The sequence below is a fragment of the Amia ocellicauda genome, chromosome 10 (genome assembly GCF_036373705.1).
Source record: "Amia ocellicauda isolate fAmiCal2 chromosome 10, fAmiCal2.hap1, whole genome shotgun sequence".
Classification (NCBI taxonomy): Eukaryota; Metazoa; Chordata; class Actinopteri; order Amiiformes; family Amiidae; genus Amia; species Amia ocellicauda.
Window position 1 is genome coordinate 33,640,712 of NC_089859.1, and position 18,859 is coordinate 33,659,570.

Below are 18,859 nucleotides of genomic sequence, written 5' to 3' on the forward strand. Positions count from 1 at the left end.
TAAATTTGAATTATGCTTTTCTGAAACCTTCAGTTTGTCACGGTTACCTCGTGAGAGGACCGTTAAGCTGATAGAGAAAGGACCCAAGTGCAGAGCTACTGCAATGAGCAGACAGAAACCAAGGAGAATCCAAAGGCGATGTCGAGGTCACAGACAAAAGGTCGAAATCCAGGAGGTCAAGAGAAACAGATACAGAACACAAAGCAAGAGAGAGACACAAGGTTACAGGACAAGGAGCTAAGGAGAACAAGGCTAGGTGAAGCAGGTAGAGCTGACAACACTTTGCCCAGAGTGAGGGGTTTATAAAGGAGAGCAGGAACTAGGAAGACAGGAGCAGGACCAATAAGAACAAAGGACAGGAGTAGAAGTGCACAAGGGTGAGGTGGAATGTTAATTGATAGAAAAAAGGAAAGCAGTGAAGGGAGCAGGAAAAGGCAAGAGAAATGGCCTCTAGTGGAGGAAGAGGGTCAGGGCTAGGGAACTGTGACAGTACCCCCCCCTCCACGCTCGGCACAGCCGAATAAGACTAGATACAGCGGGGAAAGCCAAAGGACAGAAGATCAGGACTAAAGGTAGTGGGGAAACAGATGAAAAGAAGGAGGGAAAGGGCAAGATTTCTATAGGGTGGCCATAAGGCAAGGTCGGGAGGTCTGGGAGGTGGCCACAAGGCAGGGGCAAAAGGTCTGAAGGATGGCCATGGGATGGGATCGGGTTCTGGAGGTCTTGGAGGTGGCCACAGGACAGGAACAGTTTCAGGTGGTCTGGGAGATGGCCTCAGGACAGGAACGGTTTCAGGAGGTCTAGGAGACGGCCACAAGACAAAGACAGGGTCTGGAGGTCTGAACGACAATTGCAGGACAGAGGTGAGATCCAAAGAGCCGGAAGGTAGTTTCCGGACAGATGCAGAGTCTGGAGAACTGGAAGACGATCTCCAGAAAGAGGTAGGGTCCGGGTCAGGCAGAGGAGGTGCTGGAGGTTTGGTGGACGGAACCGATGAGGCCACAGAAGCCGGGAGCTGGGAAGGCGAAGCCACGGAAGCTGTAGGAAGCGGAGCCGTCGGAGGTGGAGTCTTGGAAGGCTTGAGAGATGGAGACAGGGAAACTGTGGAAGGCGGCGCCGCAGAGGTCTCAGGAGGCTGAGCTGTTGAAGCCTCATAAGTCTCGGGAGGCGGCGACGCCAAGGAAGGTGGCGCCACTGGAGGCAGAGCCGAAGGAGTTGCAGTCTCAGGGGATGGCAACAAGGAAGGCGGAACCACAAGAGGCGGCGCCAAGGGAGGCAGAGCAGTAGATGCCTCATAAGGCAGAGCCGAGGGAGGCGCAGTCTCATGAGGCGATACGGTTGATACCTCGGGAGGTACGAAAGCCTCAGTAGGCGGAGCCATAGAAGATGGGGTCGTAAATTCCTCTGGGGGTGGAGCCTGGGAAGGCGGAACCGAAGGGACCTCGGGAGGCAAATTTGCAGGGGCCATGGAAGCCAAGGAGGTCTTGATGGGCGGAGCCACAGAAGACAGAGCCGTGGGAGACTCGGGAGGCAGAGCCTTAGAAGCTTCAGCCACAGGAGACGGCATCATAGGAGGCGACACAGTCTCAGGGGGCGGAGCCATGGAAGTGTCTGGAGGTGGAGCCTCAGGAGCAGGAGCTGCGGAAGGTGGAGCTGCAAGAACCTCAGGAGGTGGAGCCTTAGAAGCTTCAGCCACAGGAGCCGGTATCACTGGAGGCGGTGCAGTCTCAGGAGACGGAGCCGTAGACGCATCTGTAGGTGTAGCCTCAGGAGGCAGAGCCTCGGGAGGCAGAGCTACAAGAGCCTCGGGAGGTGGAGTCTTAGAAGCTATGACCACAGGAGCCGGCATCACTGGAGACGGTGCAGTTTCAAGGGGCAGAACCATAGAAGCATCTGTAGGTGTATCCTCAGGAGGCAGAGCCGCGGAAGGCAGCACCAAGGGAACCACAGGAGGCGGAGAAGCAATAGCTTCGGGAGGCGGTGCCGTGAAAGCATCAGGATGCAGAGCCGAGGAAGCATCAGGAGGCATGGAAGCCTTGGGGGCCGTAGAAGACTGAGTCTTGGGAGCTGTAGTGGTTTTGGGAGGTGGAGCAGCAGGAGGTAGTGCCGTGGAAGCATCAGGAGGCGGAGCTGTGGAAGCATCAGGAGGCATGAAAGCCTTGGGAGCCGTAGACACAGGTGCCAGGACCTCCAGCACCAGGTTCAGTTTGGCAATAAGCCCCTGGAGCAGCCGCGTATTCTCCCCGATCATACCCCCCGGGTAGCGAAGGTGGTCAGCATCGCTGGGTCCATTTAGCGGCAAAGTGTTCTGTCACGGTTACCTCGTGAGAGGACCGTTAAGCTGATAGAGAAAGGACCCAAGTGCAGAGCTACTGCAATGAGCAGACAGAAACCAAGGAGAATCCAAAGGCGAGGTCGAGGTCACAGACAAAAGGTCGAAATCCAGGAGGTCAAGAGAAACAGATACAGAACACAAAGCGAGAGAGAGAGAGACACAAGGTTACAGGACAAGGCGCTAAGGAGAACAAGGCTAGGTGAAGCAGGTAGAGCTGACAACACTTTGCCCAGAGTGAGGGCAGTGAAGGGTTTATAAAGGAGAGCAGGAACTAGGAGGACAGGAGCAGGACAAATAAGAACAAAGGACAGGAGTAGAAGTGCACAAGGGTGAGGTGGAATGTTAATTGATAGAAAAAAGGAAAGCAGTGAAGGGAGCAGGAAAAGGCAAGAGAATGACCTCTAGTGGAGGAAGAGGGTCAGGGCTAGGGAACTGTGACACAGTTCATTCAATGAGATTGTGTGATCAATTCAAGTTGTATATGAAATAGTTTATATGATATATTGATTACATTTACTAAATGACAGGTGAAGAAACCCCCCTATACAGCAATGGAATGGATAATTCTGGAGATGTCATTCAGTTCTGACACAATGATTGACTTACTTTCAATATTATTAGGTTTTAATTTATATATATATATATATATATATATATATATATATATATAGTGTGTTTATTTGTGTGTGTTACAAATGAAAGATAGCTTGAAGGCAATTTTGATGTATTCCGTGAATACTGGTGTAACTCAACCCTTTAAGGGATGTTTATTCATCTGTAAATGTAGAAGACTGACATGTCCATTCATCAATATAGACTTTTTTCCCCTAGTAGCCTAATATTCAAAGTCAAAAGCTTGGAGGTATAGAATTGCTTAATATGAGCAGACCACATTATACAGTATTGTATTTGAAAGATGTACTGGCATGATATCATGTTTTGTTAGATAAACTAATCTGGTCAGATTCCAGTGCCCTGTTGATTAAAGTACAAGATTTTCAGTTATAACATATACATTTCATTTTTATAAATGAAGAAAGGCTTAATTTGAACTGGGCCATGATGATTCTCTCCGATGATCCTCATTTAATTAATTTTATTACATGCATCTCCTAATATTTGTTACTTTGTTTATTTCAACCATCTAAATGTATTTGCAATTAATACAAATAAACATAGCTTTTGATTTACAAGGGGATCTGAACAAACATTCAGACATTGATAAATACAGCTGTGTTCCCATTATGACACAATACATATTTGATAAATGTTAAATGGCAATAGTCTTCAACCCCTAGTCTGACAGTGCAGCAATTCATCAAGTTTTATAGGTGTTTTAAACCATTAAAAGATCATACCAATCATGGCTAATTAAGCCAATAGAAAATGCTGTTGCTCTTCTGGGCCAGGATTGGACATTCATGGTTAGGGAAGGGTGAATGGTGATAATGCATCATTTACCCTTTACAGATGTTACAGTAACACCCCTGGGTGTTAGAAGTGCTACTCTACCGCAATTTAAATAACCGACTACACCACTTTTTAATTTTACAAGAGGAGGGGACCTCTCACACCCCATTCCCCATGGCAGACTCTTTGATTCCCAGGGCACACACACAGCCAGGTGAATTATAAATAATATGTTATTTAACGCTAAACAGATAAACTAGAGATCAAGACAGACTGAAATATAAAGTGCAGGTCACTATAGTCTGTAGTATAAAAGCTAATCACTCTGTTAAAATACAAAACAAAAAAAGGTTAACTGCATTGAATAAAAACTGGGATATATATATATATATATATATATATATATATATATATATATATATATATATATATATATATAATTTATGTATTTATTTTAAAATAGCCAACATTCCAGTTAAAAAAAAAAACATATAATAACCCTGTTGGTGTCAGCAGTTTATCCTACCATTCCCTGCCAATTTATGACCTTCATCCTCCACCAGGACAGCGGAAGCAACAAAAACTAAAATTCTACAAAGGGGAAAAAGGAAAACTGGAAATAACTTTTTAAGTGCATGCTATTTCTTACAATTCTGTATTGTTTCTAAAATATTGCCAGGCAGCAGGAGTGTTATCTTGCATTTTTATCCTGTAAACTAAACAGCACAGTCATTCCACTTCCATTATGCACCAGGTTTCGCTGCACCCCCACAATTCCTTTGTTACTTCTCACGTGGCAATCCTTATACTCAACAGTTCTTTATTAATAATAATAATAATAATAAATCCACGAAAGCCCACTCCTGCTGTGTACTTCTTCCTTTGTCAATCCGCACCCTAGAAAAAAGAACAAGGGCTTTTTATGTGGCTGTCTTCTTCCAGGTGAAACAGTGTTCAGTGCAGGTAACCAGGCCAGGTGATTCACTCCAGTGAAAAAAAAAATATATATATTATTAGACACTAAGGAAATCTCTCTAATACACATTCAGACTAAAGCTTAAAGCTGTAAATGTTGATTTTGTTATTAATCATAAAAAAACCATCTATGTTTCACAACAGGATGAGAGAGCTTGGTGCTGATGAGGGTCTCCGAAAATATGTTTCCAGTATACTATAAAATATAATACTTTCCTGCTTTGCTTGTTTTCAGGTTTATATTTTATATGTCAGTATTGTATTTGGTTATTATTATAATATGGAAATTGCGTGTAACATGGACATGGATGGACACGATGATGGGGCTAAGTATATACTATAGGCACCTTGTGGGAATGGAAAGAATGCTGGGGCTCAATATATAGGCTCCCCAGGGGCCTAACTGAACTTATTCAGACCTTCTCTAAAAAACAAAACACTAACAAAAACACATTGAACACACAAAGGCAAATCTTAATGTGTAGTCCAAGACAAAAATTCAGTTATCAGTTGTCTTGCCTTCTTCATCTCTCTTTTGCTCCTGCAGCTCCTATATATATTGTAACACTGTGCAGGGTATGGTACAGGACAGGAGGTATGTTAGCTTTGTTATGTTTGTTATGTCTCTTTGTGCTGCCAAAAGAGACCAGCTCGAAAACCTCACACACTGACGGGCTGTAAGGGCAAGAACACATACAGTGGAAGAAGCACCTAGCTGCGGGCGATAATCACGTCACCTTATAAATCGGCCCTGGGTCCCTACAGAGAATGCTTAGTACCTGAGGGTAAAAGCAATCACAGATTTACAACCTGGATTTTGACTGCTGCTTGTATGAGACCCTGATTAAGAAAACTGACTTGGACTGGCTGATGACAACAATTACTGTGCTTGACCCACACATTAATCAATGACTATGAGCCTAGACAGTTGCATTGTGAAGTGTGGGTCAAGCACAGTAATATAGATAGAAACTGTCACTTTGGGTTTTTTTTTTTACCTCGACTGCAAATAATCTGACCAACACCCAGCTCCACGGACTCTAAATGCATGTCCCCTCCAATTCTGAAACCAAACCTATGCTACTGTATATATACATACATTATATATTTTATATACTCATGCACAATGAAAACACACTACAGTGCTTTTCAAAATGAGCTTTATTATTATTATTGTTACTGACAGATCTACATGCATGCATAGACAGCATCATTATTTGTTCACAGAGACAACACAAACTCACAGATGCATCAATCAATCATGGTTTCTGATGAAGAAGAAAAAGATTTCCAGAAACCAACACAAATATGTTCTCTGACAAACAGTTGCTGGGACAATCTAGGTTAGTGTCCAATAGAAATGCATGGAAAGGGTTATTCGTCTGGTCGCGTCTCATACAGTGTTTTGATATTGGCCATTATTTGGTAAGTAAACTAGTTTCAAAATGTTAAGCTTAGATGATAGAATCAGTCTGGAAGAGTGGTATATGTATTTAATTTATACACTATAACAACACATAAAGACGTCTAAAACTGATTTTAGGAATCCTGCTACTTAAGTGACAAGTCTGGCTCCCGAGGTGAAGTGGGGGAACCCCCATCTACCCACGTCAGTAATATCTAACCCCCCAGGACCGACTACACCACCCCACATGTTTATTAGAGTGAGGAGGGAAGCCTCACCATCACCCCGTCTCTCCGTGTAGGTTTGTCTAAATCCTAGTAGGGAACCACAAGACGCATCGTGTAATATATATATATTTTTTTATTAATTTATCAAAATAATACACAACATAAAACACGATAACAAGTAATGTGTCCAAACAATACATCTAACCTGTTAAAAACTGTCCATTAGTCAATTTTTTTCTCAGAGTCTCATTGCAACTGAGGAAGATCCTTAAACCTGCGCCCCCATCTTGTTCCAGAGGAGTACAAATTATCTCGCTGGCCAGCTGATCACCCAACACCTTTAATCCCATCTCCTTATATAACTATATTATCCTGTCCTGCTGACCTGCACTCCAGCCCACAATGTAATCCACCAGGAGAAAGCAGACTCCAGCAGGAAGAATGACCAGGTTCAGCACCGGACAGCTCCTAGTTTCTGCCTGTTGAAGGCCAACAAGAGACCAACAAGGAACAGCTGAAAACATTTCTCATAATTAAAATGTAAATTGTAAAATGTATTATTTTGAATTGCTATGTTTTAGTTAAATTGAATTTGTATTGATTGATGCCTTGTACGTAACTGTGTTTTTGCACTTTGTTTGCACTTATGTTGTAAGTTGCCCTGGATAAGGGCGTCTGCCAAGAAATAAAAATAATAATAATAATAATAATTAGGAGGGAGGCTAAGCAGCTAAAGCAGCCCCTGCTCTCTTACAGTCAGTTGATCATCAAAGTGTGTGTTGTCTGATCTCTAAAACTATTTCCTTGCCACAGTGTTGGAGGGGTCCACCTGGGAGGGGCGCTACCCTTAGCCTGGAGGACCACCAACCCTGTGCGAGCCGGTACCTTAGGAGGGAAGCCTGCTCCAACCAGGACACCTCTTCCACTCTTCTAGAGGGCCAAAAGGAAGAGGGGCATACTAATCACTTTATATAATATGATCAACCGCACGTAATACACCTTATCTCAGTCTCTGGTCTCTCTTTCATTGTCAGGTAAATCCACCTAGCCAGCAATATATTGGTAGATCATCATTCCAATGATGTCATTAGAACTTATTGTGCACTAGATTGTGCCTATCCTGGATTGGCAGACCCTCACACAGAGGTGGCAGTTAAAAGATGCATAGTCAGATTCGGGAGCCAGATACTTCATACATTGTTTTGCTTTGGAAATGCGGACACAACGGTTGCTTTCGAAGTCCTTATATGCTTTGTAGACTAGGAAGTTGATCCTGTGCATAGGTCACAAGATCTTTATAAGGGATGCCACCGTATGTGAGATGTTCCTTGGTACAGTTTTGGTATAGTTTCTTTAGGTCGTAAGAGAAGCTGTAGAGAAGCTGCTTTGGCTATATATAAAACTATTTATTTATGGTGTCAGGTAGTAAAGGACAAAGGTTAGACTCAACATTTAGAGATTTTTCTTTTCCCCAGATTTTAATTTCAATATTTCAAATGAGGTATCTGTCATGAAATTACTGCTTGCATTTGGTCTAGTGATACAGTAGCAGTTAGGTGGCAGACAAAGCCTAAAATTGTGTGCTTCAGCACCATTTTTATATATTAGTTCAAAGTCATTTATATACTAAATTAGTTTGGAATGCTAGCTGTTAGCTGTTGGAATCTCAAAACCTTTAAACACTTCCTGTGTTAATAAAATGTCCTGCTTTTGGCGCATATTGAAAGTGAAAACCTTAACCACAAATCACAAATTATGGGGGCTTTACTCAAGTAAATTTAAGCTGCCTCTGCAAATCAAAAGTGGAATAAATGGCTTGTAACTTGTGAATGGTGTGTGGGTCAAAGCTTTAATTTAATCATTTATAAATGTGACTGGTAAAAACCCTTCATTTCAACATTTCAGTCTGAGGGATTTCATAAATATGTATGCATGGCTGTCTTTAAAGATTTTTTTACTTCATATAATAGCTCTTTGGGACATCCATTTCTTATTTAACAGTGTTAATATGCTTTGGCACAGCAGGTTCCTTATATTATACCAATATTGTCCTTATAGTAATGTCTAATGGAACCACACTGCCTCAGCAACATTAATGTCAGATGCATTACTTGACACAAAATTCCCTATCTTTTTCAATTTTTGGAGCATGTCATCTATTTCTGATGGTCCATATACATTGTGGTATACTTGAGTATAGAATTTGCAAACGTGATTCTTAAATATCTGAGGACCATAAAATCAGGCATTTTACAGGAGGGATGTGTCAATCCACTCACACGCTCTTTCAAGTGTCGATACAGAATATCTCATAAATGCTTGATAGGGATCAGATCTGGTGTCTGAGAAGGCCATGCTATATGAATAACATCAATGTCATGCTCATCAAACCACTGGGCAACCAGACATGCTCTGTGGATGGAGGCATTGTCATCCTGGAAGACTCCCTCCGGGAAGGAAAGAAATGCTGCAACATAACATATTCACTCAGTACCATTAAGTAGCAATTAGCATAGACCTTGCCTTCAAAGGAAATTAGTGTACCCAAACCAGGGCAGCAAAATGTGCCCCTCAGCAGACCATTTTTGATTAATGTGGCTTCTCACACCTGAGGTTGTAATTCGCAGTCAAATTATGTGCACTTGCTGGTCTGTTTAGTCTTGCACTTCAAATTAATGCACACATGTCATGATCCTGGATTCTGCACGTCCGCCCACTGTTTTCTCTTTGCTGATAATGTCTTTCACTGCACGTTCCATAATCACATCACTTTAGACATCATTGGTCATAAAACATCAGCAAGATGAGCTGTCTTGGTCACTGAAATTCCTAATGTGCCCCAACAATTACCCTTCTTCAAAGTTGCTGAGGCCTCTTCTTGCAGTCATGCAATTATAAGCAACCAGGCATGTCCATCATTTGTATACCCTAAGCATGCTTAGATGTTATTTGATTAATTAATGTATGAGCCATACCTATGTGGAAGCCCTTAATTTCAACATACTTGATGTCCCTCATTTACTCAGATGTTTCATTTTTTGTGTCCACTACCTGTATATCCAAGCTGTATGCGATGGTATCAGTGGAAGGTGATTCAGTAAACCCCACCCGTGCTGTCATGGGGCCTCTACTTCATCCTTTGCTGCCTCATTTCTGGTCTTATTCTCCCCTGTGGACCTGTAATGCTTAATTTGTTGGTTATTTTGTTTTATGACATGATCTTCTGTTGACATTCTGTCTCCCTTGCAACTGCTTGGGTATTCTGTTCCCATACTTTCAATACATCCCTTTACAGATGTAATGTTGGTTCCCTGAAAAAGAAACTAGCCACTAACATGCAATGTTGCTTAGATAATCTTCTACTGCTTGGAAGCACAATTCTCTGCTAAGGAGAGAGAGTGCACTTAAACCCAGCAAGGGGTTGGAGTTAACCACAACAATTCCCATAGACGCACCTTGGGTATACTTGCCTAGTATCTGCACACCCTAGTGGTGATATAACATACTGTTGGTGGCTAGTTTTCTCTTCCAGGGAACCTGTGTTAAATCTGTAGCTGATGGTTCTTTAGCTAATGTGCTACCCCTTCTCTTTGTGGACCTTAATGACTGAGGCAATGCACTTATCAGATCTGATTGGTGTGTCAGATGTAGGGCCAATTTCATAATAGCATTTTGAATATTCAAAATAGCCTCTTTGGCTGCAGTTTATTTCTGGCTATGATTTTCTTTCTGCAAAATGACACTACAATGCCAAGTTGTTTAACAGATTGTAGGACTTGGCTCAATATCTAAATGTCATGGGTAGAAATCAACTTATTCGGTAATCAGTCATTTTCAGTTGAATATCTTATTTTTTGATTTATTTTTTTATCCTAGAAATTCACATGACAATGTTATTCCTATAATGTGATTTCATTATTTCCCCTATATATATATATATATATATATATGTAGCGTTATGTTGGGTGTATTTGGATAAGAGCATTTGGGCTCTGAGCTGAAGCACTGATCTAAAGAAGACCTCTCCCCCCCCAAAGTTATCAGATTTCCTTAGCTCATCAGCTTGGAACTGGTTTGCATCAAAGTGACAGTTTTGGGGAGGATGGCACCGAGAAGAGGCCAAATAGTTTGGAATTCTGCTATGTGGAGAAAGGGGCCTGTAGGTGATAAAAACTATTTGAAGTGGATGAGAGCCAAAATCCCGACATAGAGCTACGAACCCAGGCCAACCGGCATTTCCAAAAGATGGCATGGATTGACATCAGTCATAAATCAAGCCCCCCTCCAATAGGACACTGGGGGCTGAAACCGAAATCCAATCTCAAGAACTCAGGGACCAATCACCTATTGATCTGACAGACTATAAGGAACAGCGGACAGTCTTTCTCCCTCTCTCTCACCTGAACCAGAAACTCGCTGCCACAGCTCAACCTGTAGCTCTGTTGTCAGAACCGGAACCGAATATATATATATTATTAGATTGTTTGTAAATTGTTCTTTGACCTTATGTAGACCATTAAATCCAACCATGATGGAGACAAATATATCTTGTGTAATGTTCTTCTGCTTAGATAGAGCATTTCTTGGACTAGGGCACTTATGGGTCAGAGTATAAACTCACCTAAAGGATTATTAGGAACACCTGTTCAATTTCTCATTAATGCAATTATCTAACCAACCAATCACATGGCAGTTGCTTCAATGCATTTAGGGGTGTGGTCCTGGTCAAGACAATCTCCTGAACTCCAAACTGAATGTCTGAATGGGAAAGAAAGGTGATTTAAGCAATTTTGAGCGTGGCATGGTTGTTGGTGCCAGACGGGCCGGTCTGAGTATTTCACAATCTGCTCAGTTACTGGGATTTTCACGCACAACCATTTCTAGGGTTTACAAAGAATGGTGTGAAAAGGGAAAAACATCCAGTATGCGGCAGTCCTGTGGGCGAAAATGCCTTGTTGATGCTAGAGGTCAGAGGAGAATGGGCCGACTGATTCAAGCTGATAGAAGAGCAACTTTGACTGAAATAACCACTCGTTACAACCGAGGTATGCAGCAAAGCATTTGTGAAGCCACAACACGTACAACCTTGGGGCGGATGGGCTACAACAGCAGAAGACCCCACCGGGTACCACTCATCTCCACTACAAATAGGAAAAAGAGGCTACAATTTGCACAAGCTCACCAAAATTGGACAGTTGAAGACTGGAAAAATGTTGCCTGGTCTGATGAGTCTCGATTTCTGTTGAGACATTCAGATGGTAGAGTCAGAATTTGGCGTAAACAGAATGAGAACATGGATCCATCATGCCTTGTTACCACTGTGCAGGCTGGTGGTGGTGGTGTAATGGTGTGGGGGATGTTTTCTTGGCACACTTTAGGCCCCTTAGTGCCAATTGGGCATCGTTTAAATGCCACGGCCTACCTGAGCATTGTTTCTGACCATGTCCATCCCATTATGACCACCATGTACCCATCCTCTGATGGCTACTTCCAGCAGGATAATGCACCATGTCACAAAGGTCGAATCATTTCAAATTGGTTTCTTGAACATGACAATGAGTTCACTGTACTAAACTGGCCCCCACAGTCACTAGATCTCAACCCAATAGAGCATCTTTGGGATGTGGTGGAACGGGAGCTTCGTGCCCTGGATGTGCATCCCACAAATCTCCATCAACTGCAAGATGCTATCATATCAATATGGGCCAACATTTCTAAAGAATGCTTTCAGCACCTTGTTGAATCAATGCCACATAGAATTAAGGCAGTTCTGAAGGCGAAAGGGGGTCAAACACAGTATTAGTATGGTGTTCCTAATAATCCTTTAGGTGAGTGTACATTAATGAAGGCATCTAAAAAATGCCAAATATGTTTGATCATGTTTAGTATCTTGACAATTGCCATGAGTATACTTCCATTAGGGCTACTGAAGGTGACCTAATTCACCATCAACATGATCAGTTGTATTCTCTAGTAAGAGGTACATTCAGTTGAAATGTGCTGTACAACAAAATAAATACTTGAACTATCAAGTAAACCAATCCTATATGGCTTGTATAAACAGCTAAAAGTTAACCCTTTGTTGCCTTATAGTCTGCAATTACAAGTACTAAAATAGTTATATTTTAAATTTTTCTGCACATCCTACCCCATGACTTCTAAGTGAAAATTATTCTAGAAATGTGTAGAAAATGTATTAAAAATGAAAACTGAGATAACTTGGTTGGATTATTGTCCACTCCCCTGGAAATAACAATCTTAAATTACCACAGGTGTAAGCAATCACCTTCAAAATCACACACCACGTTAAGTGGCCTCCACCTGTGTTAAATTGTAGTGATTCACATGATTTCAGGATAAATGCAGCAGGTCCTGTATGTTCCCTCTGCGGGGTAGTGCATTTCAAAGCACTCAACTGTGAGTACCAAGGAGCTTTTAAAAGTACTTCAGGATAATGTTAAGATAAAGGCACAGATCAGGGGATGAGGATAAAAAAGGTAAAAGGCTATGAATATTCCTTGGAGCATGATCAAGATGTTTATTAAAAAGTGGAATGTGTATGGCACCACCAAGACTGCCTCTCCAAACTGTTTTAGCTCCCAAACATCTTCTCAAGGTACCCCAGCCATTCAAATCTGTTAAACTCCACCACTAGCACAGCTGGTTCAGCTAAAAATACCTCATTAAGTTGAATCAGGTGTGTTGGAGATTTAACAAATACATGAAATGGCTGGGGTGCCTAGAGGAGAGGTTTGGGGACCAGGACCTGAGAGTGAGAAGGTCTCACAAGGTACTGTTACGGCAGGTGTTGCCAAGTATTTTTGTGTACGATTACCTTGACTAACACTTTGAACATTAGCATGTTTGACTTTCAGGTAATAGCTCAAACTTGGTGTTCTTATATGATATTGAAATTGACCTTAACAGAGATTACATATCACTTTGTTTTGTCCGCTGAACCATCGAAAGTGTTTTAAAATGGAAACAGATATTTATTAATCCACCTTTCTGTTCACAATCACATCTGTTGTTCAACTACCGGTGCACAGAATGCTAAAAATACAGAAATGCGATTAATGTGATTAATTGCTTAAAAACATATATTTAGGCGTTATTCGCTTAAAATTAATCCCATGCATTAACGGGTTAATGCTGACAGTCCTAATATACAGCGCTGGAAAAAATTAAGAGACCACTCCAAGTTCAGAAATCAATGTTAAGTGGTCTCTTAATTTTTTCCAGAGCTGTATATCAGATTAACAAGAAGAGATAGAAAAATAAATGAATGGATTTGAGCACACATGAGTATATGTGATATAACTGAAAGAGTGAAAGTTAAAATGGCAATGGGATGGACATATTGCAAGAAGAACAGTTCAAAGATGGACATGTCAAGCTATTGAACTGATATATCCACATAAAAGATATGAAGATGGAACATAAATGCAGGCGTGATATGGAAAAGAGAAGCTTGAAGCAAATGGAAACGTCTAGGGGAGTCCCATCCAGTAGTGGATCAATAACGGCTACTGCTGATGATGATGTGTATATATACACAGGACCTCAATATATGATTCCGACAGAATTAAATTATCTAACATCACTGGGTGGCATTCTGTTCTGTTGTACCCTTTCAAAAGAAACATTACATTGAATAATGTACATACATGTTCCAGTATGTGGCCAATAATAATTAACCAAATCAAAGCTTTCCACACACCACCATACCAAAAACAGTCGACTGACAAAATACATTTTGAAAAGAGATTGCCATCAACTTTAATATTTTATAGTATAAGAATATGGAAATAGATTTTAAATATGGAATTAAAAAATATAAGAATCTATTACATAAATCTGTGTACTAATATGTAAGAGTGTATAATGCTACATTTAAAAAAATGTTTTTAATCTTTCCACTTTAAAATCCTTAAACATGTAGAACTTCCTGGGTCCTGTAGAGTACAATTCTTTTTACATTTCACACTGATATAATTTAATCTAAAGAAATCTGAATGACCCAAAAAGCAAAAATGACATGAGCATGTCTGGTTGCCCAGTGGTTTGATGAGCATGACATTGATGTTATTCATATAGCATGGCCTTCTCAGACAGATAAATACTGAAAAACAGGAAGCACAGCAGATGTGAATGTTATGACTTTTACACAAGATGGGTTTTAAGAAGGAGATTTGTGTTTAAAAAAAGCTAAAGATAACAGAAATGCGAAATTGAACATAATGAACTGTTGATATAGGTGTATATATGTGTATATGCCTACAACATGTAGATTGTTCTGAAATACTAGGAGGGGCACAGCAGTGATTCCAAGACTTCTGGGAGATGTAATGTAATATTACATTACATTTACATGAGAGAAAAGAAGTGTAGACCACCATTAACACAACCAAAAAAAAAAAATTGTAGCTATGTAAACAAATGTTAGGTGGAAAATGCAAAAAATCTATGGAAGACTGTTTCAAAGGGCAAAATTACTTTCCTAACCATCCCTCAGCTTGCTTCTGATATAATTTCAGCATCAAGTCACTCTGTATCAAAGGATAGTGGAAAGAGATGACTTCAAGGAACTGGAATGATGGGGATACGTTCAGAAAGGAAATCATGCCTACAATAGGCATTATACCACCAAGAGCGCTACAGACAGATAAAACATTGTTTGAACTTTTCAGCTGAAGGGGAAAAAATGACTGAGAATAGAAGAATAAGGGGGGAGATTGCCAGAATGTTGTGTAGAGGGTACAGTATAATGTGAAGGTGGAAAAGTGAATGTTTGGGGCTTTGTTGCTATTGCACAAAATACAAGTATAATGAGAAACAAGGTACCGTTGTAAATGAACATTTTTATCCTATAATTCAGCATCATGTTGTATAAGTGTGCTTTTGTCTGACCTTAACCCAACTGAGAGGAGACGTAAAGCGAAATACTCAAATATCCATTCACATCGTGTTAAATTTGACTAATTTGACTAGTTATGTAAGAGCTAGGTTGAGAGCTAGGTTTGGAATGAACAGCATAGGACTGCATAGCTCTCCCAGACCAGTGTTTCTCTCTATATACCAGTAAATATTTAAATTCCTTATCACTACTGATTTAAAGATTAGATTGGATTTGTTTTTCCTGCACAGAAATATGTTTAGAAAAAACAATAAACCAAACAAACAACTTTCTATTGTGTAGCCTTAGCAGCGTAACGTTCAGTGAATTCCCACATGCAAAATGGCATTGAATTACATTCCAGAATTATATCAACATGACACAAAAAATGGAATGGTGAATATTATTGAATATCAGTAACTGTTTAAACATGAGGGTGCTGGAGACTGCAATAGTATTTTGTTGAAGTTTGATTGTTGTCTTGTTTATGGATTATTTAAATGTCTCGTTTAAGCGGAGCTGAAAGATGTTTGTTTTCAGAACAATCTAAAAGTTATTGATTGTATCTGATGAATTAAGATGACTTTTAATCTTCTGCGCTTTAATTTAAATCATATTTATAACAACAAACTATATTTATTAGTAGTTTATCTGCTGGATTTTTCACAGTCAACTACATGCTTTACAATTTAAAGGATTTTTCAGAGCCATAAAAAAGTAACACTTATTGTATGCCCAGTTTATGGTAAATATGTACATGTACATGTTTTATCCATAATTTATAAAGCAGAGAAGGCACTGAGTAGAAAAACAAAACAAAAAAAACTCTCTGGGTAATAAATGCTAGTATTATTTATGTAGTTATTTATGTGATCCTTAAATACATTAAATTGTTAACAATTTTATATGGAAATCACAAGACTATAATGTAAGAGATACCTGTTTCAATTCAACCATATCCGTGGAAATGCTGTTTTGCATTGCCCATAAACAGTTTTCAACACCATTACATTTTAAGAGCAGAACATAAATTCTCCAGATGATACAAAAAAGGAGGGAAAATAGCATCACTGATGTATCTGAATATCATATCTATAGCTTACATTTCTCCTTCCACATTTCCATGAAATGTTGTTTCCTTCTTAAGTTTGATTTATATATTTATTTTCCATATTCACTGTATAAACTATCTCCCTAAATGTATTTAATGATTATTAGTGTATTATCATTCTGTGTATAACCATTTAACTAATTTATATGTGATCACATATCTGGAAAGCAGGGCAGGAGATAAATATTTTTGGGAGATATCTTAATTGGGAATTCAATATAAGATTACAAACAGATTATACTCTACAGGAGTATTTTCTCCTTGGCAGAATTTAAAAAAAAAATACATACATACTTTTTATCTCAAGTTTTAAAGAGAAATTAGCAAATCATTATATTCAAAGCATTTACTTATTGGCCTAAAAACTATGTCGAAAACTCAAACAGTGTCAATCCCAAATACAAAAATTTGGAAAAACACACCCATTTCCACATGTAAACACATATTTCACATGTAAATGCTACTGAGATAATCATATATATCCTGAAATGACCACATTACAAAAGTGCAAGATTAGTGATCAGTTTATTATGGGTTTCAGGGTAAAGTAAGTTGCTGATGGACGTTTCATGGTTAGCATTGGTGTATTTCAGGTTAATGTCAATGTCATGTCAAAGCAGTCAAATCACTTGTGTAAGATCAGTAAAACAAACTATTACACAACTAGATACAAGGCACAAGCCACAGCTGTATACTATTTAATTTGAAGTTGTCATATGAAAGCCATGGATTCCGTGATGTAAGCGTCTCGAGTATTGTTCTAGCACATGTAAACCACCCTTTCTGGGACAAAAGAAAAGAGCTTGAGAGCTGTACATAGAGCTAATTTACATATTAATTAACTCCTTTGCCCTTAATTTGTATGACGGCGGGTAAACAGCAGCTCGTCCTGAATGCAATAAACTAAGACCATGTAAACCCCAAGAGGGAGAGGGTCATCTTTGACTAGAGCATATTGTCTCGAGTAAGGTCAAAACACACATGTAAATTCCGCCAATGTGGATAAAACTGGATAGTCCCCTGGCCTGATTAAATACTGTGCCAATGTTTTGTTTGTCTCTGTTATCTCTTTCAGATGTGACATGCTAAAATTGCACTTTGGGACTGAGGTTTGATGTCTTTGCAGGCTATGACATGTTGTCAGTGTCAAAACAATTCTCCTTGAACTATTGTTTCACACTCCCAGCTTTGTGACATGCCGTTATGAAGTTGGTAGATATATGGGTTCTCACAGAACAATTCCATTAGTGCTGACAAAAATATTACAATACATTCTGGCAGTCATTCAATAAAACAAATCTATAGCACATGCCCTCTAAGACAGTATCACTGAAATAGGGGGCTGGTGCTATTCCATTACAACTGGTATTATAGTGTATGTATTTCTTGAGACACACATACTTTGCATAGTTTTAAATAATTTGTAATTGTGACCTTGAAGATAATCATTCTGCAAAGTGACACATGATCTGAAAAGAAATTCTAAAACAGATCTATGTATTATTTATGTATTTATTATAACTATTATTATTGAAAGGAGTGTTGCAGATTAGAGGGATCAAGAAAATCAGATGATAACAAACATTACATTTAATTTAATTATAGTTATATTGTTATTGTTTATCAAAGTAATCTGCTTGCTAAATAAACAAAACATGTTTTCTTTGTTGCTTTTTGTTCCCTCTGCTGGTTCTTTAAAGAGCAGTAAATACCATGATATACTCATATACATCATTTACAATTTTCTGTATTGTATTACTACATTATTACAACTCCCCAATCCTGATTCTTTTAACTCTCATTCCAGCTGAGCTCTAAGTTTCTTAATGAACTAATAACTTGCTAAATTGGATCCTTTTAATTGTATTTTTGCTCTTACTGTTTGTGATTTCAAGTTAGCTATAAAAGTAACTGGAAATATGTTACTTATTAGGATGCAATTAAGTAATTGCAAGGCTTTAATTAAGCAAATCAGAATTAAATGAAGAAATTGAGAGCTCATCTTGGAAATAAAAAGCAGAAGACTTTGGGATCCTGAGAAACAGGACTAAGAATTTGAAATCTAATTCAGGGTTTCCCAATCCTGCTGGGCCAACCGAGAGCCTTTTGGTGCTTACTCCAACCAAACTTCTAATTGCTTTGATGTTATTTATTTAGTCTCTTCCATATCTGTTTTTTAAGCCTCTTTAGGTGTAGAAGAAAAATAAAAAAACATTTTCTTTTTAGGCGTGTTGTTGCCATGACACTATGGAAACAGAATTATGTTCAGTCTGTCCTTACCTTGTTAAATGAACTGTTGTTCTCCAAAACCTGTCTAAGAAACTCATAACAAATTACTAAGGAATGATGCACAGACACAGGTGGTAATTATGTTGTATACTGTACAAAAAAACAGAACAAACCAGTTCACCCCTAGGACCACAAATGGGAAACTAATGTTGACTCAGTGTTTCCTTGTCATTGACAAAAGACTAACCCATGTCTGTGCTCTCTATTCTTG

The 18,859-nt window shown here is 39.4% G+C and overlaps 1 protein-coding gene across 1 annotated transcript; it reads right to left on the reverse strand.

Moving 5' to 3' along the window:
* Positions 1-526: 526 nt before the first annotated feature.
* On the reverse strand, positions 527-2,251 carry LOC136759572 (uncharacterized). The gene has a single exon (XM_066714576.1). The coding sequence runs from the start codon at positions 2,249-2,251 to the stop codon at positions 527-529; it is 1,725 nt and encodes a 574-aa protein (XP_066570673.1).
* Positions 2,252-18,859: the final 16,608 nt, after the last annotated feature.

What these genes read in the sequence shown, in the direction of transcription:
- LOC136759572 (XM_066714576.1), bottom strand. Translation starts at nt 2,251, where the DNA reads ATGATCGGGGAGAATACGCGGCTGCTCCAGGGGCTTATTGCCAAACTG.